The sequence below is a fragment of the Malurus melanocephalus genome, unplaced genomic scaffold, assembly GCF_030028575.1.
Source record: "Malurus melanocephalus ecotype Western Australia unplaced genomic scaffold, MMel_1.1 scaffold_636, whole genome shotgun sequence".
NCBI lineage: Eukaryota > Metazoa > Chordata > Aves > Passeriformes > Maluridae > Malurus > Malurus melanocephalus.
The window spans coordinates 196543-221002 of record NW_026623868.1 but is presented as its reverse complement, the minus strand read 5'-3'; the positions used below and the strand labels follow the sequence as shown (position 1 = coordinate 221002).

Below are 24460 nucleotides of genomic sequence, written 5' to 3'. Positions count from 1 at the left end.
GATCAGGTGCCCATTGTGCCATGGGAATGTGCATGGATCAGGTGCCCATTGTGCCATGGGAATGTGCGGGGCCCCAGAGAAAAAGGAGGCCATCGCTGGGTGGGCGGACAGCTCCCGGGAAGGTCGGGGAGAAGTGAGTGCAGCCGAAAGATAGGCAGAAACCCTTCTGAATAAGGTGTGAGTTGAGGAGGGGCCGCACACAAAACACTGGTTACATGATCAATTGAACATAAGTAAAAGAAAAACGCTTCAGAGAGGTCATAAAGGGAATTTTTCCACTGACTASATGACATGAACCTCACAGAAAGACACAGAAAGGATTGCTAAAATGCTTAAGCTTCCAGTAGAAATAATTTCTGTGAATATAAAATTGCTTACAAAGGAAGATTTTAGTTTTAGTTCTAATTAAATAAAGGAGGAAAAAAAATTGATGCAAGAGAGGAAATTTAATGGAYACTTTTAAAGTTTAATCAAGTTTATCTATTTTTGTCAGTAACTTTTTTTTCCTGACATTCGGAATATCCTACAGTTTCTTCTGAAATCATTAGAAGTGTTTTTGTCCCCAAAACTACCTACAGAATAGAAAGTATGTTAAATATTTTTCCTTCCACGATAAAGTGTAATTTTTCAAAACTGTTTTGATCTCAAATGAAATAGATGATCAAACACTGGACATCTTAAATAACGTATAAAAATAAGTTTCAAATTGGGATGAATGTTGTAATTTCAAGGAAAATAATTTTGAGCAGTCAAATTTGATGCTTAGAATTGGAATTTCAGGCAATATTTTCAGTATGAATAGTGCATAGGTTTTTCACAACCAGTGTGGAATTATGAATTTTAAAGGAAAAGTCTTTTCTGAAAATTGACTTGAATTTGTTTTGTTGTATATTTGCCTTAGAGAGATGTTGGGTGATTGTTTTAGCCATTTTGATGCTTTTCCCAACCATTCTTTTGTATAATACTGTTTGAAACTGATTGCTTTTCACAAACACCGATAATTTCCTGCCAKCAAAGGGTTTTGGTGAAGCAGCTCCATATGCCTCTTGCTGCTTTATTAATCTGACTATTGCAGGTTTGCATCAGTTCAGTATTTCTCCTCGATCACACCCAAGCACAATTGTCAGGTTACTGTTSTCACCTTTCTCCCATCTTTGTTCTCCCTTATCCTCAGTTCCCAGGCACTGAGCTCAGGCATCAGCAGACCCTGGTGATAAAAATGTGTGTTTTATTTGTCCCAAGGGGTGCAATAAAAAAATCCCTAACATTTGCCACGGTTCTGATCAGGATGAGATGGAAAATCTGTTTACGGAAGATTAGAGAGCCAAATCAGGCGTGTTTKCTGCCATGACCTGCTCAAACCTGGTGTGTGAATTCCTCCCGTGTGGCTGTGCTTCACTATCTCCTGTTGTGAGCCAGGACCTGATTCAGCAAGAAATGTCATTGTTTTCCAGAGCGAGAGTTGGGACAAGAATCCACAACACCCTGACATGTTTAAATGTTCTTATGTCTTCTGCCAGCAAGTGTTCAACTCCCAATCTGTTAGGAACTGAGTTAATTTTCATGTTTCTAGTCAATAGCTGATGGCAAATTATCATGGTCTCCTGTTCCTCTTCCTTCAGTGAATTTAATTGTGCATCTTCTGGCACAAATTTTCTGATGAGTTGAGAGGGTTGTGCCAGTGTGACTATGAAAACAGCAGGTGCTTGGTAGCTGTATCAGTGGTGTACGTGTGAAAATGTACATTGTCCACAGGTTCCTGTTTGCATTTAGAAAAGCAGAAAACCCGTGTACTAAAGCCCCTGTTGATGTGCCACACGGATGTGTGCTTAAAGATTTGTTCTCCTRGCACAGGTCACTCCAGACAGTTGCAATGTGCTGCCACTAAATGCCATTGCATAGATAGCCAGGTTAGTATTACTGCCTTTATGTCTTATCTTGATTTTTAAATAATGATTTCTTGTTTTGAAAATGCTTGCAAGTATGTGTCAATTGCCACCTTTTAGAAAATACCTATACCCATTTCAGAAGCAATTTTAAACTTTGGGTTTGTTTTATTTGCAGGTGCATAGAACAAGATCTGCACTTCATTGACAGCTAGAATGACTCTGCTTGACCTGGAACCAGACACGATGAACAAAACTTGCCCAGAATTTGTTGTTGACCTAAATGAGCATGTGGGAGACTTCAGGGTAGAATSAGCAAAATGGGAAACATTTTGCACAATGCAAGAGTTCCCCCTGTGAGGGTGAGCCCATGTTGATTTCACCACATTCTGACTCTTCAAAAATCATYGGTTTACTGCTTGAGAAGCTCAGCAAAGCAGTTCTGTGTTCACTTTAGAAATCCCTCAGACAMTTGTCTAACACAGAAGACAACATGGATATTAGAAATGTAATTAAATCCCAGGGAACTTTTTCATGCCCRAGGGATTTGTCAGAGATTGGTGATGACCTACTTCATTTTAATGGTGTGTTTGGTGTCACTTCTGGAAGAGCAGAGCAATACTGCAGCAGACAGGAACCTTCCCACCCCACATTTGTAACCACTTGTCACACAGGCAACTGCTGCCCTAACATCCAAGACTCTGGATCTCCTCAGTCTCTGACAGATATCCAGGAGTGTAAAAAGACTAGGCTGGACAGACCTCTAACCATGAATTCCCTGCTTGGTGAGCAGACAGATACTTCCATAGGAAATCACACTGATTTTGTAAAAGATGATTCTGAAAATTCTGCTGCTCTTCTGAAGATTTATGCAGAGCAAGTTCCGAGTGTAAGTGATGACTTTTCTGATGATGACCTGGAGTACTTTGAATGCTCAGATGTGCTTACAGCGTATGAAGATGAAATCTGGAAAAAGAAATTACAATTTTTATTAGAAAGTGATGATGAAGATGATCTAAAACTGAGTAAAGATTGTGATGGGTGTGCTTACTTCCTCAGTGAAATGCCTTRTGTGTTCCAAGTGTCAGATAACACTACGCCTATGGATACCCCCATTGGCTTCTGCGAGCATCAGTCAAAAATCAAAGGAGTAAACGTAAGGAGAGACCCCTCTATGTACAGCCAGTCAGCTCTGCAGACAGAGATGACTCTCACTGTTGGACACCACCGAGATAAAAGTACCATTTTGGAAGACAAAGAGAAGAATCAAGTGCCTGTTTCTTCTGCAGCCATTGGAAATGAACATCCCAGAAGTGAAGAAGAGACTGATGAAAGTGGCCACCCGGCTGGAGGTGCCTCAATGGACAAACCAAAGCCCATGGACATTGTCCCTGCCCAGGTAGACTCCTCTGCCAGTGGCATAAGTGCTGCTTGCACAGATCAGGCTGCGGGGACAATGACAGAAACCAGCACGGACGGGGACGTGCTAGGGAAAAGCTCACTGCTGCTGGAGGAGGGGAGAAGGAATGTGCCAGAGGAAAATGCACGGCATGCTGTCTGTACCTTAACAGAAAGTCTGAGGAGGAACCTTTTCAAGCTGTTAAACCCTATAGAACTTTGCAGATATGTAAGTACTATAGGACAGTCTTTGCAGGCTGCAGCCGAGGGTAAGGAATCCAGAGCTCTGTCTCCCAGTCAGGAAGGTGTCCTTTCAGCACACATTCCCGAGGAGACAGAAAGCTTGCSAATGCAGGCTGGTCTGTGTGCAATAGAAGAGGCAGATAAAGACTGGCACTGGGAAGGGAAAAGAASTCGGGGCCTGTCTGAGCAAAACCAGATGCTAGATGAGAACATCTCACTTGAGGTAAGTAACGGGTTTATCATGTAACACAAAGAGCTGCTCTGCTGATTTCAATGCAATTTATTCCTGCTTGGTACAAAATAATGGAAAATTGAAATTACTTTGAAAGATACTATTTATGTACTTCTGAATGACAGCTACGGCTGGGAGGGAAATCTGGGTTTGAAAAAGGCCCAAGTAAAGCCTAAGCTGTTCTAATTATAGAGTGAGCTGATAATGGTGAGAGGCACTAATGGGCCTCTGGACAGCTGGATAGGGAAATCTGATATGGAGGCTATTGCACAGGTCTTAGCAAAGTAGTGCTGCTTTCAACCCAGAAAGTTTCTCAAATGCCTGTTGTGAGCAGAGAATGCTTTGATTTACTTTCTTTTCAGTCTATACTCAACAAACAAAACAGTCCTCTGTGGTGATRGAAACCTAAACCAAATCAACAGGGCTTTGCTCTGGATTTATGACAATGAGGGGAATTCCATGCACAGAGTTCATGTTACAGAGGTGAATGGATTTTTAAAATCTCTGGGATTTTTAAAAATAAAACAATGAAAGAGTTGGAGTGCCAGTTGAAATGTACAAACCAATTAAAAGATAAAAACCCCATGGTACTCTCCCATGTACTTGCATATTTTATTCTGTTGGTAGAAAATCAGCTGGGRAAATCAGTTGTACAGACTGGTGTGATGCTCTACCAGTTTTCTTAAGTGGGAAAATTGGATCATTATTTTTATTTCACATAGTAAAGATGCAAGATATATGAATACTATTAAATAATGAATAATCTTATTATCACCAGCTTTTCTGATTTGAAGATGTGTAGCTAATTGCACAAAAAAAAAACCCCCATGTATCACAACCCAAGCCTTTTCCAGTTGTATATGCTTTTTTTTCATCTGATTATTTGGGAAAAATGTCTCCCAGCTCTGGGTATAGCATCACAGCACTATGATTTTAATCTCACAACTGGGGTGTCTTCAGCAGTCAAAAATCACTGAATTCTTCTGCCTGCAAAATGTTCATACATTTCTTTGGTTTTATAGTACATAAAATTCCAATCCCATTTGAGGAGCACATGATGTCTTTATGATAGGGAATACCTCTCACTGGAATCAGCCTACTCAAAGCTTCTTGACAGGGTGCATGGCTGTGGTTTTCCAGAGGCTTTGTTTGGTTGGAGTTTTTGGTTTTTKTTCCCTCAAGTGCAGTGCAATAGTTTAAATCCCAGAAGCCTCTTAGCCAAGAGCAGCTGTCACGTTCCTGGCATAAATTTCAGAGTGGCCAGTTAGATTCTTGCTATGTGTAGTCAGTATGTATTCCTTCTGTCTGCATGTCCAYGGTCAAAATTTTACATTAGATAAAAAATGAGTGCTGGTGTACACAAAAGGCGAGAGCCAGGCACAAACCAAACCCCTGGTTTTAAACGTGTCTATGATGGGGTAGGTGTAGGTTCAAAATTACATGGTCTTGAAAATGAGCCAAAGAAAAGCATCCCACCTGAATATTGTTCTGTGTAGCACAAGAAAARTGTGGACAGCTTCTCACAGCATGCWTATCRTAAGCTARAAACTCCTGAAAATTCTGCCTGTGTAATCTAAGAGAGGCAAGAAATTATCTATTGTGGCCCATGGGTTTCTGTAAAAGTGCCTTGGGGTGTTTGCTGGAGGCCAGCATGAGACAGCTCTGCAGGAGCAGGGTGAGGGGCTTGCAGCAAACCCCACAGCTGGCTGCTTTGGAAGGGTGTTTATTTTCCCTATTCATGTGGGAATCAAATCTGCTGAGGGGTACAGAGCAGCCACGGGATCACAGCACTAATGACCCAAAGATTTGCACTTCCCCTTAGTGCCAGGTATTTGAACTGGAGCAACCTTTGGCAGTGTGTCTCATGCAGCAACTGCTGTGCTGGGTGACTTCTTCCGTTAGATGGTCAAGGTGGGAAGCTCCTCACTCCTCTCATGACCTCATGGCTTAGTCCCAGGTGAAATTCTTTATTTRCCTGGTTCTTCAAAGCAGCTTCATTTTAACAATGGGTCCTAGAAGCCAACTGTGCCAGCTGTATGATGTTACACAGTGTATGGAGAGCCAGGAGGCTTTGCACAGTGTCATTGAGGAGCTGGGCTCTGTTAGCAGTCAGTTAGCACCTTGTCTCTGTCAGTGGTCAGTGTTCAACGTTCAGCCAGCATCCTGTCCCTGTGCTCAGTGTTCAGCACCCTGTCCCTGGCAGTGGTCAGTGGTCAGTGTTCAACATTCAGCCAGCATCCTGTCCCTGTGCTCAGTGTTCAGCACCCTCTGTCAGTGGTCAGTGTTCAGCACCCTGTCTCTGTCAGTGGTCAGTGTTCAGCACCCTGTCTCTGTCAGTGGTCAGTGGTCAGTGGTCAGTGTTCAGCCAGCATCCTGTCCCTGTGCTCAGTGTTCAGAACCCTGTCTCTGTCAGTGGTCAGTGTTCAGCCAGCATTCTGTCCCTGTGCTCAGTGTTCAGCAGCTTGTCCCTGGCAGTGGTCAGTGGTCAGTGGTCAGTGGTCAGTGGTCAGTGTTCAGCCAGCATCCTGTCCCTGTGCTCAGTGTTCAGCACCCTGTCCCTGGCAGTGGTCAGTGGACAGTGGTCAGTGGTCAGTGTTCAGCCAGCATCCTGTCTATCAGTGTCTCTATCACCTGTCTCTATCAGTGGTCAGTGCTGAATACCCTGTGGGTGGTCAGTGTTCAGCACCCTTGGCACAAGGTGCCACTGTCACTCCTGAGGTACAGAGCCCTTATTCTGTTTTTGTTCATGTCAGAACAGCCTGTTCACATAGAATTTGGGAGATTGCTGGTTTGAGTTTCCCAACACAAATTTATGTCACTTGCATGTAATTTTAAAATTTGTTATATGAAAGGGAGAGAAGCAGAACTGACACAGAAGTTCCAGGTGATTTGGCATCTGGCTGAGATGACAATTCAGCATTCCCAGGAAAAGGTGCAGGCCTGAGCCATGCCAGAGGAGCAGTAGCTCTATTAGAGCAAGCAGGGGAGTCCTGGTTGGAGTAGGTAGAGCTCGTGATGCCAGCCCTGCTTGTTCAGTAGGATCTACCCTAGGAATGGTAGATAACATCCCATTTTTGTTGCCTGTGTCTTAAGCTGGCTCCAGTCTTTCCTGGGAGACACACCAAGAAAAAATCCATTAGAAAATCCATACCGCTTTGGAATATGGACTCCTGGCAGCTGTGCATGGTCAGCCTGTTGCTCCATGTTGTTGTCAAAGGCAGAGAACTCTTTGTCCTTTGAAATATTATAGTTCTTCCCCTTTCTCTGCCTTTTGAGCAGAATAGCAGGATGCTGGCAGGGTGTGCATGTCAGTAGGCATCTGCAGGATAAAGTACAGCTCAGGTCTTTAGTTTCACCTATCTAAAGCCTCTGAAACAACTACGGGTATTGAGGTATTTCAGCTACCCCAAGGCAGGTGTGCCATTCAAAGCAGAGTGTTATTTTAGGAAAAAAGAACTTGAGTGGCATTGCATGAAACAGGGAAGTGGAAAGACCCTGGTACTGCTGGAGAAAAATGTAAAGTAAAAGCAGACTCAAACATGGTGGATTTGAGGGATCTGAGACTTTCAATGATTGACTTAACTGTCTGTATTCTTGGGGTGGTTTGTTACACTCTGTTTGTGCAAACAGAGGGATATAAATGCCATATGGAGACTTCATTCACAGAAATCGTAAACAATTTGCACTTAAAAAACAGTGAGAAACTGAGGTAAAATTAATCAAATTCTTTACAAATCCTTCTCTAAGGAATAACAGTTTCAGACTCAGATACAGGAGGTTKATATCAATCCATTATGTTGATAGTTAAAAGTCAGAAACTTGACTATTGACAAATATTTTAAAAAATAAAGAAAAAAAAAAGTAAAAAAAAGAAGTACATTTCGAGTCTTCAGGCCTATGTCAAGCTAATTTTTAATTATAATTCTCTATTTTTCTTCTTTGAAGAACCAAGATGTTAATCTTGAGAGTGTTACCCAAAATTGTGAGAACCTGTGTATGGAGCCCAGAAGAGAAAAGGAAAGCATCTTCAGGGYGTGTGAGAGTGCAGGAACCATCCAGCTAACTGCAGAAATGTTCTCTGCTGGGAACACACAGCAAGTAAAGAATGCAGATTTGCAGACCTCTGCTCAACACTGTGCTCTTTGTGGAAAGAGAGAAGGTTGTCACCAACAGGTCTTCTCTGGACATGAAATTATTAGTAATGATGAAAAATCAAAGAATGACATTTCCCCTTTTCCTTTATGGGATATGGACTCTGTTCCTGATAAACAGGAATGCTTGTGTGCTGTTCTTTCTTCTGCAAAGCTGTGTGATGAGCCCGGGGAGGGAGAGCAAAGGTCTGGGCTTGACATCCAYGATAGCAGTAACCCAGATATTCTCTGCAGCCTATCAACTGATGAGGCTGTGTCTGAAGCTAATCCCAAATCAGCCCTGGAATCTGGAGAGGCTGGCTGCAAAGGAGATGCTGATATATCTGCAGTGCATGACAAGCTGTGGAAACTTCTTCATGAAGATGACTCAGACTATCAAGTCCCATTTGAAAACAGAGGCATCACAAGTTTAGAAATGAGGCTGACAGATATCAAAGTCACAGAACTAAACATTGTGCAGGAGACCTGTTCTGATCATCCTTTGCCAATGGATTTGATAGAAGAGCAGGAATCCATCACAGAACCAGCKCATAACCCCAGAACTGAGAAAGCTGACTGCAGTGTTTCTGATATCCTCCTGCAGAGAGYTGGAGCATGTGAGAGTACATCCATAGGAAACATTTGTCTTGCACAAGTGGTAGGGACAGATGGTGTGTGTCTAGATTCTAGTGCTGTGAATGAAAGGGAAATGCCAACCATTTGTTTTTCAGCGAACAGTGTCCTTTTAAGTACCCAGGAGTGCTTGGAGCCAAATCCAATGTCCGTGGACAGGAATGGAGTCACTGTGGCTTGGGAAGGGAAGCTTGCTGTTAGTAACGCTTCACAAATGAGTGAAGCAGATTCTCCGCAAAGGTTACAGAATGCTCAGTGTGGTAATTTAGGATGTCCCAAAGCAAACCCAGATTACATGTCAGATATGTCACATGGGACAGCTGGAGAGTTACTTCACACTGAATACCCCATATCCCTGATAAATGAGTCTGTACCTGGAGAAGGCTGTCATTTTAAGGACTGTTATCCAGTGAGAGAAGAACTGATTTATTTCCCTGAAGGGACAGACATTTTCCCCAGTGAAAATACCAGTCAGTTTACACATGCAGAACACTCTTCTGATAACATCATACATAAAAGTTATGAAGTGAATTTACAAGAAAAAGGAATTCACTCAGACTTGAGTGCACCAAATGACACTAATTCTGACAGCTACCATCTTTCAAAAGATAATGGCTGTCAGGATTTTCAWGTTRTTTCTAATGCACAGAAAAACAGTTRTATAATACAATCGCCTACTTTAATTAAGATTCACGAAACCACAACACATAAAAATCTAGCCCAAAATACAGACCAAGTGACAGAAACAGCAAAACAAGAAGGGGCAGTCCCTCCCCCTTCTGGGGAGCCATTTTTAAGGGATTTTTATCTAGAAGTGCCCAGYTGTGAACCATGTAAAGCAGGAGAACAGAGAGAGATTTGCATAGCTGATGAACACGGGGCTGAAAATTCCCATGACTCAGGAGTTAGTCAGCTTTCRGAAAGTCAGACTGCAGCTTCCCCTCATAATACCGCAGAACAACATTTATTTTTCRTTGACAGCACCTTCAAGTCTGATGAGGAGTTAAAAATAGATTCTTTGAAAAATCCCACGTATGCATCTGGAAGTGTAACATCAGCCAGTGCCCCACAGCCCAGGGAGGCTCCAAGTGAGCAGCACAGAACAGCAGTTGGGGAGGATCGAGGTGCTGGGGATCAGCTACATTCCCAACAACTGCCTGGAAACAAAACCCTGCCCTTCCTCACACCACACAGCCACTCAGAGGGCCTTCCCAGTGAATCTGCAGTGATGTGTCCTGGCACAAGAAGTGAGRGAAAAACTGGATCCCTACAAACTGGAGTAAAAGAAAACGGAAATTTAACTACACGGGAAACTTCCTGCAAAGCATTGCARGGGCTGTTCCAGATGGTACCTGGAGAAACCAAAGGGGAAGCAGCCTYGTGTGAAAATGAGCATGAGATTCCAAGAGCCATTGAATATAACACAGATGAAGCTGAAACAAAGACTCCTTTGCACAGTTTAACTGCCTCCCAGGCTCTGAAACACATTATGAATATTAGCACAGAGCAGTCCTCTCCTGACTTGATCCCTTCCAGCAAGATAACTGAGGCTGAGAATTCAATTAAGTGCACTGAGGATGATAAAGAAGAGAAAGTCAGGACAGCAAAGAGTGTAGTAAATTGTTTTGCTAATTTACTACCAGTTGATTCAAGGAACAGCCAGTGTTTTCAAGAGCAACCATCCTGCAGGAGAACTCAGTCATTCTCATTGGCATGGACCTCACATGATCCATTCCCAGTCAACAGAGAAAGTCAAACAAATCAGGACAGGTCAAAATCCTGCCAGATACCACTGGCTACTGCAGAGCCTGAGCCCATCAAATGTAAAGAGGACATAGCAAAGAAYGGGCATTTAGCTGCTGGAGCTAAGAAGAAATTACCACCAGCAACTCTGTCCAAAAAACCCAGACTGGAGGAGAGGGGAGGTGTCAGCAAGGATCCTAGCTGTGTTAAAAAATCTGGGAAGAGCGAGACGGGYGTGATTCATAAAGAGGATAGAAAAGAGCAAAGGAGACTCATTTTGAAAAAGGATAGCAAAGGTAAGAGAAAACAGATATTCTTTTCTGTCTTTTCCCACCATTCTGACTACAGTACAAAATTCAGATTCTTGAAATGCACTGCAAGCCTCCTTTAGTATGACTCAGTCAGCTAAAGGTGTCCTGCCCTCCAGAGCTTTATTTCCAGATTTGTACACTTAGTAATGAGTGCTGTGCCCATGTCACAGGGCTAAACCCTTTTCCCAGCTGGCAAGTATATTCAATTTTTGAACCTTGAAATGAAATGTTAAAATGTCAAAACACTATAATTTTATCTTCAAATGTTAAATGGTGATTCTTCTTTTAAGCTCCCAGGCTGCTGAAGAAGATCCAAGCAGAGTTGTTCCCAGACTGCTCYGGAACTATTAAGCTGTGCTGTCAGTTTGGTGACATTCATGGTGATTCCACTGTTACATGGACTAAAGATTCCAGARTCCTGGCTCAGCTGCAGAGAAGGTAAGTGAATAATTCTGAAGGACCGGGAATTTTTGGGGAACCTTGCTATTCTTAAGAAACAGATCCTGCAGTGCATTGATATTGGTCATAGTTTGTGTTCTATCACCTCTCAACCTGTTCACAGGTAAATTTCAATAAAATATCAAATGAAGTTGGAACCTCATTTAACCTAGAGAAGGGTGGAAATAAAAGCTTCTTAAAACCATTATTAGGATCCAATTTTCCTTAAAATTCCACTTTAGTGAAATGAGTTATTTTTCCAGTAGCAGCAATGACATTCTGATCTTAAAAACTGTTTACAATGTTTAAAAAATAGAAAGTTAGTATTACCCAAAGGAAAAAAAATATTTCCATCAGAATGCACACTTCTGACAAGATAAAGCATTTTGTTGGAAGTGTTCTTCTTAGATGTTCTTTTAAGTAGAGAGAGAAAAGTTGTCTGAATTGGTAAAACTTTCCATGTCATTCTGAGTCTTCTTGTTTAACTCTTCTGATTTCKATTGTTGTATTGCAATATCCATTGTAGTAGTAATACTTATCTGCTAAGCATCTGTGCTGTGTTTTAATAAATAAAAAGTGCAGAGAGATCAAATTTATCATTTTTTCCAGTGATTTTAGGTAAAATATGTGATAGCAAAAATRCTTTGTTCCAGTGCCCAGGATGACTCTCCCGTCTCTCTGGCAATAGCTAAAGCCAGTTCCAACGACCAGGGAATGTATTATTGCTGCTTGAATAACATGTATGGCAAGGTGACTGCTGAGTTTCATCTGACTGCTGCAGGTAAGCCTCAGTTTACAGTTTTGATTAATAATAATGACAATGAGGGTTTCCATTCAGATTTTTTTACTACAAAATTAATTTCTCTGTTTCCTCGTAGTATTGGAACGTCTCTCAAGTTTTCAGAGTTATGAAGGTAAATATTAAGTGAAGTAGCAATGCATGGCATCATACAGAGAAGCACACACACACAGAGCCCTGGAAGCTCTTTGGCACAAACACATGGTGCTTGCAAGTCACCTGCTGTGTAACTGTACTCGAGGAGAAAGCCAGACATGAAGCTTTGGAATGCTTTCCCTGTGTGTTAACTGGTGTTCAGTGACACCCAACATGAGTCCTGTGCTGCAGCTAAAGATAGTGCCTTGCCAATGGGCTTGTCATTGCTGAACAGCCTGCAGAGATCCAGGCCTTCAGCTGGCATAGGGACTTTTCTTTCTTTTCCTTGAAGAATTAAAATTAGGCATTTCTTTCCTTGAGCAAATAAAGACAGGAATTTTCATGTAACAGCACTTTATAACTTTTGATCAGAGAATTTTAGGTGTAATTAAGGAGKATTCTAATTCTGGCCTTATTTGTGCAGTGTTTCCTCTGTGCTTCAAATAGAGCCAGTAGTGTACAGAGTCTAAACCAGAGGTAACTGCAAAAGGCAGCTGGAAGGACTTGCTTGTTATGTGGTTCTGTTTTCCTATTTGCCTTCTTCACTGACGGTCCTTGAAATGTCACAGACACTTGAAGTACAGTTGGAACTTTTTAAGTTTCCCTCTGATTTTTTCCCCTTGTGAATTTTTCTCTTTTTGGATTCCAATGATCATTTAAAAGGATCCAGTGAAATCCAGTATCTTCCTTGATTCAATCTGTAAAAGGCTTGTTTTCTACACTCGGTCTTCTCTCCTTATGATCCTGAGCTGCCACCTTTCCCCATGCTGGCTGTAGATCGTACAGGCAGGCAGCTGCCTCTCAAGGAGCAGGGTCCCAGCCCTCAGGAACATAAGTCAGGCCACGTGTTCTGCTTCCATTGAGTATTTTTTCCTCCTCTCTCTGGAGACATGCTCCTGTCTCTGTGCCTGCAGAGATTCCTGTTGTGTTTTAGGTGTGGAAGAAATCGAATTCATGCAGCTGATGTTCAGAGAAGATCCCCTCAGCTCCAGCTACTTTGGTGGGACACTGCATGGAGCAATAACAACCGAGGAGCTGCACTTTGGTGAGGGGATGCACCGCAGAGCCTTCCGCAGCCGCGTCCTGCAGGGCTTGGCRCCTGCCTTCGCCCCGGGGCACCCCTGTGTGCTCAAGGTGCACAATGCCCTCACCTACAGCACCAAGAGCAGGGACGAGCTGCTGCAGAAGAACTACAGTCTGGCACTGCAGGTGAGCTGGCCCTGGCCTTTGCAAGCCACGGTGTGGGCTCCAACATGTCAAACATATGGCCTCAAACATATTCAAACATATGATCTGWTGAATATTTTGAGCAATATTCCCATAGACATGTCTGTTGTAATGCAGGAATGCTACGTCCAAAATACTGCAAGAGAGTATGCAAAGTTGTATGCAGCTGAAGCTGAACCCTTGGAAGGCTTTGGAGAAGTACCAGAGTGAGTATATATATATATATATATATATATGTATATATTTGATATACCTATGTGCTTATATATACTGTCCTGTGCCATGGCAGCCCACTGACGGCTAGGACTAAAGAGGAAAGAGGAAACCTGGGAACAGTGTTACAGTTCTCCCATTCATTCCTCAGAATCACTGGCCACTCTTGACTGTTTCTTACTCCCTCACTGAAAGAACTCTCAGGATTTTATTAGTTTCTATCCCTTGATTTCAGAATCATTCCGATTTTTCTTATTCATCGCCCTGCTAATAACATCCCCTATGCTACAGTGGAGGAGGAGCTGGTTGGGGAGTTTGTGAAATACTCTGTCAAGGACGGCAAGGAAGTGAATTTCCTGAGAAGAGACTCAGAGGCTGGCCAGAAGTGTTGCACCTTCCAGCACTGGGTGTATGAGAAGACCAATGGGAACTTGCTTGTCACTGACCTGCAAGGTGAGTTGTCTGAGTAGGGGCAATTTTTATCTAGCTTATGTTCTTGTAAGGGAAAAGAAAACCAAATCTTATACTCTTAGTGGAAGTCTTGTTCTTTCACATGTACCTTAGTACACTCAAATCTGGCTTTTTGTCTCACTACCCAGGGATTAATGAAATGGCTGCTAAGTGAAAAATTTCAGGTGTTAACGGCACCCTACTCCTCCCCTTTTTCTTGTATTTAAACACTCACCAACAATCACTCAGCAGTAGAATGTTCCACATTTAGGCCCTGGCTAGTTTTGAAGAAATATATTCCTTCAAAAAGAAGCAAGCACCCTTGTGATTGCTAAGTGTSGCCTCAGCTCCCATGGGTGTGACTCCTTCTCAGTCCTGCAATATAGYTGGGACAGGGGAAGACAGACCCTTCTTGAAGAAAAATAGAAAAAGCTGGAATGTTAGGAAACATCCTATATTCCTTTACAAGTGAAGCCAGGAAAATTTGAAACAAGGCATCTAAACAAGATCCGTGAAGTCATTTGAAGGGAGAAGAAAGAACAAAATCCTAGCACAGGAAACAAGCTGTGCTCTGTTTATCACCCTGACAGCTGTAAAATAGTGGTATGAGCCTGACTTCTAGAAACTGCTGGTGACACAGAGAACATCCTATTCTTAACTGTGAYACTTTAAAATGCTTTGAAAAGAAAGTGACAAATAATTAAAATGAAAAAGGTAACTCAATAAATAAMATTTAGTGAAGATTGTCCTAAAAATTCCAGTGTAACCTAAGCTCTATGTTTTCTTGCTGCCATGCAGGTGTAGGGATGAAGTTAACGGATGTKGGCATAGCAACCCTGGCCAAAGGGTGAGTGAACCTAATTCCTCAGCAGCATGGCTGTGCTTTGCACCTCTGTCTCTTCACAATTAAATGTGGGTGGGGCAGGGTGCACTGGAAGTTCATTCTTGCTTTAACTTAAAAAAAAACAGTCCTCAACTGGGTCTTTTAACTGTTTTCTGTTCGTATTAATGGAAACCCACCTGTAATAGAAATATATTTATTTTGTTCTGAAAGAATGGGGCTACCCTGTAATTGAGCTTTGCTTTTCATGCACACCTCCCTTGAAATGGGTTTGTCCAAAGGGCACTTCACAAGTGACATGAAGAGCAGGTAAGGTCCTGGTGGTCCACCAGCTGGAGGAAGGTAGGGCTGAACACACAGGGCTAGCAGTGGCTGCAGCCCAGGGTACACAACAAGCTGGAATCCCTTCTCCAGCCAGCAAAAGTGCCAGAGCTTTGGRGTATGTATTTGTGACACAAGCTTTTACAAAGACTCTTCTCAGTGTGATGCTTTGTATTGGCCGCATCCCTGATAAACAAGGAAAATTCCAAAGGGATTTGATGGTATCTTTCCCCTTTTTCTCTCAAAAACAGCAATTTGGAGCCTGAGCAAAAGSTTGTTCAGGGCATTTCTAGGGGCCTGTTTCCTAGTGGTGTTGCAATGGCTTCAGCTCTTTTGGGGAGACTTAAGCATATGTGTAAAGATGTAGGCCTGTAATATTCTAACTTTAGTCCACTTCTCTGAAGTTAATTAAGGCTTCTAGTTACACCACAGGCCACCAGAGCCATGGATAGGAGTAGACAGTGGCTGCTGGACAGGGAAAAGGGATGGGGGTAAGTGCCTGTGACCAGTGCTTTAACTTCATATTCTCCTTTGAGAATCTGGCAGGAGAAWGATCTGATCACGTATTCAGCCTTTATTCTAAACTGAAGCTTTTCTGTATACCTGTGGTACGAGAAAGAGCCTCACAATGTCATCTAAATTATTACAAATGTGACTCTAGAATATTCTGGGGAAGTCCTTAACATTTGCAGGCTGGCATCCATTCAAAATTTAGACTGATTTACTCTTTCAGCCATAGATCCAAAGTAAAAGCAGTTGAAATGAATGCACATCATCCTATTACAWGCCAAAGAAGTCATAAATGCTTTATGTAGGAACATTGTTCTCAGGAATCAGAGGATTTATAAAAATGCTTTAGTGAATGCCATCCAGCTCACTGTGAGAAATGAGTCCTATGAAATCACACATTGTGTTGGGGAGGAGGAAGGTGAAGTRAGGAAGTGAACACACAATGCAAGCTGTAGTAAGGATCACCTCAKGTGTATAGAAAGGATAATACTTTCCCCAAATGAACAACCTCCTGAAAATGGTATCACTGTTTGTTATTTAGCTAATGGTATTCCTGAAAGATGACAGATTTTTTCTGATTCTGTATTTGGTTTCCATGCTCCTTTCCAGGAATGAGGAGCTCTGAATTAATGTCTACCGTTGGATTTTTAATTCCATGAATGTGGATGGGAAAAAACGAAGTGCCCAGAGCTCCTCTGTGTTGCTGGGTCTTGCCACCTTGGGCAGTGTTGATCTGTGCTGCTGAGAGCTGGCCTGGTGCCATGAGGGGAGAACTCATGGTCTTACTGAGCCAGAAATGCTGAGTGGGACTGGTGTGGCTTGAGCTGTGCTGGCACAGAGGCCACAGAACTGATTCGTTCTGTACTCCTGAACACAGTCCATAAAGAGTGGAGGAAGGAACTCTGATCTTTTGTCCTTGCTCGGTGTTTTTTGCCAGGAAACTGCGAAACAGGGGAGCCCAAAGCAGAGCCGTGTGGTCAGTGGGCTGCAGGAGCTCCAGTGCAGTTCTGGTCAGGAGAGGGCGAAGCAGGCCTAGGAATAGGAACGCCAGGGAAGCATTTTAATGTGGCCGCAGCACCGCACCAGAATCAGGCAAAGGAGCCTAAAAATCAGCTACTCTGTAGCTTCTCTGGCAAATGGAAACACAAATACCACAGYTCAGTGCCTGGCTCTGTGCACGCAGTGAGCAGAGTAGAGCTGTGCACGATGGCACCCGGATTTGTCCAGGAATGGTGCACACAAAGGAAGGAATCAGAAGCACGGTGACCCATGGTTATAATTATTAACAAGAGTGTTGGTTGCCCTGTCTAAATCTGAAACTCTACCTGGTTCCAAACTTTCCATTTGTTTCCAAGTTTAGTTTTATYCCATATGGTAACAAGAGGCTCTTTTTCCTTCATTGAGCAGCCACCATGGGTAGAAGAGACTTGCTTAATGTTTTCAAGTWGCTTATGAGTCAGCAGTCCTACTCTGCCTCCCTGTGCTGAAAATGAATCTTGAAGTCCCATTTGGCTTTTTTTCTTTGTTGCTACAGATACAAGGGGTTTAAAGGCAACTGCTCCTTTTCCTTCATTGAGCAGTTCAGAGCCCTCCACCAATGCAATGAGTACTGTGAGATGCTGGGGCTGAAATCTCTCCGAACCACTCATCAAAAACAGAGGAAAGCAACATCCACAAAAAGCAAAAATCTGCCAAGCTCATCAACAGTAAAGAAAATGATGCCCAAGAAGGCAAGAGAACCTAGAGACTTCATTTCTTCAGAGCACTGAGTTGCACTGTCCCACCTTGTGACCTGCTCTTGAGGACATGGAGCAGTGACCGGCACCAGTGACCTGGGGAATAACTTTGGTCTTTTGGTCTTGTGATGTTTTGGAATCATCCTGATGCTGACGCCAGCAACAAAGGAAGGAGCTGATCCTGTGCTGTTGGTGCCTGAGATTTAACACTGGGGCAAGGTTCTGGAGACAAAGCCATCTCCTGGATTTTCTACAGCTCTTCTGCGGGCTGGTATTGGAGAAGAAGAATATCTTCTCTGTGTCTACATCCGTGGCCCTGTGGGTTCAGCTGCTATGGAAACATCAAGATATTTAAGATGCTACTTAGTACAAGTAGCARCTCAGGCTGCTATAGAAAAATAGTTTTCTTTCTCAGATTTTTGGATATTGTAATCCTATTATAATCCTACCCTTGTAATTCTTTTCTCCCACTTACATGTCTTGTATTAAAAGACAAAGCCATTCATGATTGGACATACATGTCTTCCGATCTGGCCCCAATTCAGCATCTTTATGGTCCACACAAAGWGATACCATCAGCTTAAAGATGGGCACCTTGTGTGATTCTCCGTAAAATTCCTTGCTTTGCATGCGAGCTTCYTTGAACCTACACCCCCATATTTTAGTACTGTTGTGCTGGCACTGATGCCGTTGAAGGACAGATTTGGGATCTGCATGTGGCCAAACAGGTCCCTCTGCAATAACCCATTCCATGGAGGAGATTTCAGCATGTGGCAGCAGATTCAGAAACAGTAAGAACAGGGACAGAAACCCACCTGATTGCCATGTTCGTGTCACATCCAGGCTGGGCATCCTGGCCTCCCTGCACARTGAAGGGAGCTCTTCCCTATGGAACTGAGAGCAAAATGCGGCTCAGCTGAAACCCAAACATTTGAAATAGGTTGGATTTRCTGTGTAACAAGTGTCTGTGCCTGTCCATTGAGGGCAAAGGAGGCAGGCTTAGGCAAACATCTGCAGTTTAAATTCCTGCTGTGACACGGGACAAAGTTCTCTGGAGTGCTTCCAAAGCACTTGGGATTTTAGTAGTTCTCTGCTCCCTGAGGTGCAGGAGACCAATTACTGCAGAACTAAGTCTTGGTGTGAAGTTCTTCAGATGGGAGAAATGGATCATTTTACTTATTCCTTCACAGATTTTAGTGCTTTAAAAACCACTGAGCTGTAGTGGTGATATTTTTCCACCGCTTCCATTGCAGGTCAGAGCACAACATCCTTTGAGCCTAAATCTTGGACTATTCCATGGGATTTAGGCTCCTCAGTGCACTGCTTTCATTAGGCCTTTGGRAGTTCCTACAGATGATGCCTATTTTTTACAATAGTTTTCAGAAGAAGTTCTGTGAGGAAATTGTGACCATTCCAAAAACAGGGGGTTTAGACCATAAGGCAAGGGGTTTGAGCCTGGTGGGACAGGAGCAAAGCTAAAAGCATTGGATAAAAGGTGTTTCAAGTTAGAGGCAATAGATTTTTATTAGAATTTTGGGAATGTTCTGTTTGAAAAATGTCATGAGCATCTCAGCCAATTAATATTCCAAACGTATATTGTAGTTTGGTGCCAAAGTCAGAGATGGAGTTTCACTCCATCGGCTAATTGCCTTCAGTTTTATCATCCTGGTTAGTTCAATGGGAAAAATCACAGGCTGACCTCTCAGGGGTGAACACAACCCCATTAATGCCAAGGAAATCCACATTCCTAGTAATGACATTATAGTGATGATTCCTTAAGATGTTTGGTGTGCTTTACAATGGGGATCTGGAATTGCATGTGTCAGAGTGTGGATTTCCCACGTATTATGGTGCTTTTGCCCCTAAATGAAGGAGCAGTCATCCTGCTGTACGTGTAGCATGGTTGTTTATTCCTCAGCACGGTGGGAAGAGGTACTGCCAGAGGTCCCAAACCTTCCATACCTGGTGCTTTGTCTGCCAGGAACTATTTAGTGTGATAATGGCGTTTGATAGACAGGACACAAACACCATTGTCACACTCCACAGCTCTGGGAGCAGGTCTTTAGCCCATGGAAGSAGTGATGGATGCACATTTTATATTCAGCAGAGAGGGTTTCCAAGACCTGCAAAACAGAGATGAGACCATGTTTGTGCATGTTTATATGCTGCACATCAGGATCCTGACAAAGAAGCRGGACACAGGATCCTGAATGTTCTCAGCTAGATGTAGGAATGCAAAAGCTAAGTGGCTTTGAGTGCCCTTACAGGCCAGGGAGACAGACAGGACCTGGAGAAAGTCATCTCTACTGTTCTAGAGACAAATTCCTGAGGAGAGGGATGAGTCATTCCTGCAAGGATCTKTGTCTTCCTCTTATTGATGGAGACAGCCCAGAATCAGCACCAGACTTTTGTCAGAGCTGAGGATTCACGATGCTGAAGATTATACTGGATTTTCATATACTTGGTTTTAGAAGTATTTTTGAGTAGCCCACATACAAGGCAGCCAAATTGSTCTGTACTCCTGGTCCCACTGCCCCTGTGCTATTTCATGCATGTTGTGGCACACATCAGCACCTGTGTATCAGGGAATTTAGCTCTAGCATCCAGAGCTGTGGCTGTCATCTCTGTACAGGCTGGGTGTTTCAGAGTGTTTARTCTGCCAACCAAATCATATTTCTGCACACTCTCAATGAGTAGAAAACATCCCACAAAAGATCCTACAGATTAAGGAGTGGACTAAGAGCACACAAATGTGTTGCACAGTGATTTATTATCCATGGAAATTCAGTTACWTGCCATCATCTGAATGCTGCAGAGAGGCAGAAAGAACAGAGAAAGAGGAGCACATGGAAGGGAGGAGGTTAGAAACCATGGTTGGAGTGAATAGCAATAGTGTTTGTTTTTTTTACCTACTGAAAACTTGAGTTTTCTGGCTCAAAAGAGAATCCTCTGTTGACTGGTTAGAAGCCCCTTGGGAGGGGATGCAGTTGTCTTTTTGTGCCAAGAGGTGAGAATGGGATGTCTTGCTGATAGGACAGGCAGTTTATAGTCCCACAGCTAYGTGGAAGTTCCAGCAAATCATTAGSAATATTTCCAAGACAAAAGATAATGAAAGAAAGAGAAATGGCCATTAATTTTTAGTATTGCAATGGAAAAAAATCCCCAAAATAATGGGAAAGTTACAGGTCGGTACAGGGAGAAAGCAAAGTGTATGAGAGAAAAATCCCCTTTTTGCTTTTCTTCTGCTGGATATCCGTGTAAAGAACATTATCAAAATGTTCCAACACAGAGGAGCATTGTGAAGAACAAGAGAGTTTTCAAGAGAGTTTTCAAGAGGGTTTTTTGAGATGGATCACAGAGCTGTCCTTCCCATATATCCAGACCTGGACGCATTCCTGCTCCCCCAGGAGGTCTTTCAGCTTCCCCATCACCCCACTATTTTAAATAATAAACATTCACGGTGGCTTGTACTGCCCTAACTAAAGSCCAATTTCTTTCCAAGTGCAGGCAGAGGTCCCTAGACATTGAATCCTGTTAAATTACACAGTTGAGCTTTGGGCACATGTGGATATTTTGCTATGCTGAAGTGCTCARTGTTGGAAATCCACCTGCACTATTTTATCTTTGTTAATACCTTTCAGCATTTCCTTTTCCTCATATGAATTGAGCACAGGAAGGCACTTACCATCGCAGACAACAGCCAAAGGATCCTCTGCTGTGTTGTTAGGGCTTGGCAGAACAGCATTCTCTYGCAGGACATTTTTCTCACTGTCTGTACTCACATCTTTGGAGTCTTGGTTTTCTTTTCTGAGTTCCCAGCAGTGGGCAGCTGCTGCAAGCCTCTGCTTCCAGTGGACACCTTTCTCTCTCCCTTTATGGGATCCTGAGGTTTTAAAGTAAACAATTAATTCTTGTTCTGATAAGTCATATTAAAATATTGATCTGGGGGAGGGAGTTGACCCTCGCTGCACTGAGCCAAAGTCACCTTTAGTCAGACTAMAGAATGGAAAAAAAGCTCTGAGACCTCAGTTTTCTCTGTTCCTTCAGAGAGGGCACATGTGGGGAGGGAAAAATGCAAAAGATAAGGGGCTTCAGCTCCATGTTTTGCTGAACCCTGAGATGAAGAGTGTTTGCTCTGGCTGCATATTAATTGCTTACTCCTCAAGTCACAGTGCTCATCTCATGTTCACTGCTGGGGCTTGCCAATCTTTTTTCTTTATAAATTTTGATGTACTGGCTGCTGTCTGTGGAAATTTTCAGATTTTACTTTACTTCCAGCACACCTAGGAGGTGGGGAGAAAAGCCTGGCTTTAGCTGAGCCTGTCAGAACACCACTGGCAAACCCAGAAATTGCACACACACCCCAGGACCTCATTCAATAATGAGACCATTGCATAAACCTCCACATTTAGGACCTGATGAATTCCACTTTTTTTTTTTTTTTTTTTTTTTTTTTTTTTTTTTTTNTTTTTTTTTTTTTTTTTTTTTTAATGAAGGCTAATACTCCATTTGAATCTGAGATTTTCTTGGAACATAAAATAAAGTCTCATCTTGGGTATGAGAACCTTTACTAGTTAATTAACAGGTATTTCATTGCTTATTTCCATTACCATACTTCTGTTCCTTTAGAACATTTAGGAACAGTCTGAAGTAATAGTGTGGGCAGTTAGGAAGCAACGTTTTCAATATAACACTTCACTAAAGTGAGGAACCAGGTCACTTTACTGATTTTGGCTGGATGTGTCCATCCAGAAGCAGAAAASCCCTATGAAATCAAATCTGGAACASATTTTGTGTCTTGCCCTCTCCTCTTTATACCCTCGTTGTTACCAGCTGATGACACGGCTTTTTTGCTCTAGGCTGTCTTGGACTGCAAATCTGTCGTGGCAAAAATAATCTACTGTTTCCAAAAACACTGATTTCTAATAGCAGTCCTGTGATGTAAATAGTAATTCTTCATTTGGGACTGGTGGACACACACARTGTAAAGATGATAGAAACACTACTAGTGTTTCTACTGCTAATTTCTACTACTAATACTAGAATCTGCCCTAGTAGTAGAACAAGGTTGGGGAAAATAGGTATCTAAAACTTACCTTTACAATTATATCAGCATCCTGAGTGCAAACTCTTATGCTACTCTGAAAGTATGGATGTGCATTTGAAGTCTACAGAAGGTATCTGACAATTTGCTTTATCAGAAAAAGAGGAAAAAAATACCTCAGATTAAAAAAAAACCAAAAAAACCCAAAACCAAAAAGCCATATGTTGTCCAAAAAGAGCAAAGAAACACTAAAATGTGCTACTTTTAATAACAGTGGAAACACCACTTACTTGGTRTTTGTGGGGTTGTGTTTCTAGGGAATAAAAAAACAGTTTCCCTCAAAATGGGGCTCTGCAACTGTAGGTGAAGCATTTGTCACTCCACACAGAGCATGGGGAAAGTCTGGAACTGCATTGCAACATCGAGTACTGCTGCAGACTGGTTGGGGTCCAGTTCTCTGAAATTAGATGCCAAAGTATTTGGAAATTCCTGGAAAAAAGAAAAGGAACTGGTTTGTTTAAATGTTGCTAAAGGTGACAYAGGGACAGATAATGCAAACATACATTGCACATGCACCTGAGGGCCAGARTTTTCCCCTAGAAATATGCAGCCAGAACTCCAAGCAAAATCATCTGACTTTGAAGTCCAGTCTAACTTTGAGGCTGGCACTGCTCAGAGCAGAGGACTGAGTCCTGTGATCTCCAGAAATCCCTTCCAGCCTAAATTAATCTCTGCTTCCATTTTATATGCTCCTGGTGAGTAAGGTGTCACTAGACACAGTATACTATTTGATCCACACAAAACTTCTTTCCCTCATTTTTCCTGTATAGATGAGTGAAATGGAAATCAGAGGGATGGTGTCTTTTCTGTGTGGAAACAGTGGAAGAACAGCTTCAAAATGGAAGGAATAACCACAGGGGCAAAAACCTGAGCCATATCTTTGTGGCTTTACTCCAGCACATGATCAATACTCTTCAGCTGATTTGGGGCTTTCATCCATGGAAAAATCCTGTCATGGTCCCACCAGCCATGGTCCATGGCTCCCTTCCAGACAAATCTGGGTCAAAGATTTAGGCCAGACTCTTTTGTGGAGAAAAATGACACATATCCAACAGTTGAACTGAATTCCTTTGCTTTCCTAATGTCAGTGAGTCTGTGCTGACTCACAGGGGTTTGGGATATGGCCATATAGTTTTTGAGAGGACATTGCTACAGGAATTCTTGGGCTTTACTAGAGKAGACAAAGGCGATGTTCATCAGGTTATCCCAGAGAACTGCAGCATTCACGGGACACATTTACCATGATCTCATGAACAGAGGTGATGACTGTGAGTGCCGGGCCAGCTTAGAGCCCAGAGGAGAAATGCTGTGACCCTTGTCAGTTGATGGCCACTGGTTAAAGATTACCTGTGCTGGTCACTCCAACTTCTGGGTAGAGAAAGATTAACTCAGAGCAGCAGAAAGTTGAGCAAAGGTCTTTAACCTGGAAACCACGATCTCTGCTKATTTCTGCTGGGGCTCAATAAACGGAATTGATTTAAGTGTCCCAATCATCAAACTCATTACATCAGTTCTGGATMATGCTGGCATTTCCTGTATCCATTCACTCTCTGACAGAGAATCCAGGTCGGGGATTATCTTCATATTGGGGGAGTAAGGTCTGGCTGACAAATGTACCCTTTGTGACTTTGCTGCTTCCAGCAAAATCCAGCTAAATAGTTTTGGGCAGAATTTAAGCAATTTTGCTGTAAGCAAAACACATAAAACTTGTATTTACCAGACCCTCAGGAATCCTCCAGGATTCCTGCTGGCTCTGCAGACAGGCGTGCTGGGCATACCAGGGTGTCAGGGATGCCCKGGGTGGGTTTGAGGGGAGCACCTCCAGCTCTGTTAGTGCCCCCTGAGCTGCACCTGAACCAGCAGACAGGGCACAATGTGBGGCTCGGATGCACATGAAGATAAGCAACTTTATTTAATTTTTGTATCTGCAAGTAAAAAAGAACTGTTTAAATCCACTTCTTAGAACTTGAAGAGACTTTGGTGACCTGAACAGTGTCAGTCCCTAGCACAGTCTGTGCCCAGGCCTGAGGGTGACTCTGCTGAGGGACCTGTGCCCTGTCCCTCCAAGAGCCCAGCCCTGGCACCAAGGCCTGGGGAGGTCTAAAGCAGA

The 24460-nt window shown here is 42.8% G+C and overlaps 1 protein-coding gene and 1 long non-coding RNA gene across 4 annotated transcripts; one reads left to right on the top strand and one right to left on the bottom strand.

The window, feature by feature from the left end:
* The first annotated feature begins 2287 nt into the window (after positions 1–2287).
* Positions 2288–17473, top strand: ALPK2 (alpha kinase 2). Of its 2 annotated transcripts, XM_057383490.1 has the most exons (10): positions 2288–3750; positions 7705–10561; positions 10867–11014; positions 11668–11795; positions 11893–11928; positions 12883–13157; positions 13293–13381; positions 13624–13841; positions 14637–14685; positions 17045–17473. In XM_057383490.1, exons 1-10 carry the CDS (start codon positions 2380–2382, stop codon positions 17277–17279), a joined length of 5406 nt encoding a protein of 1801 aa, XP_057239473.1. In that variant the 5' UTR covers positions 2288–2379; the 3' UTR covers positions 17280–17473. The 2 variants fall into 2 exon arrangements, with proteins under 2 accessions (XP_057239473.1, XP_057239474.1); XM_057383491.1 differs by lacking the exons at positions 2288–3750; positions 7705–10561; positions 10867–11014 and having other exon boundaries at positions 11609–11795.
* On the bottom strand, positions 2659–21121 carry LOC130583862 (uncharacterized). Of its 2 annotated transcripts, none has more exons than XR_008966453.1 (3): positions 20932–21121; positions 18062–19369; positions 2659–2852 (listed from the first exon to the last, which is right to left on the bottom strand). It is a non-coding gene; the product is annotated as an uncharacterized LOC130583862 (long non-coding RNA). The 2 variants fall into 2 exon arrangements; XR_008966452.1 differs by lacking the exon at positions 2659–2852 and adding an exon at positions 13838–16542.
* Between the last annotated feature and the right edge of the window lie 3339 nt (positions 21122–24460).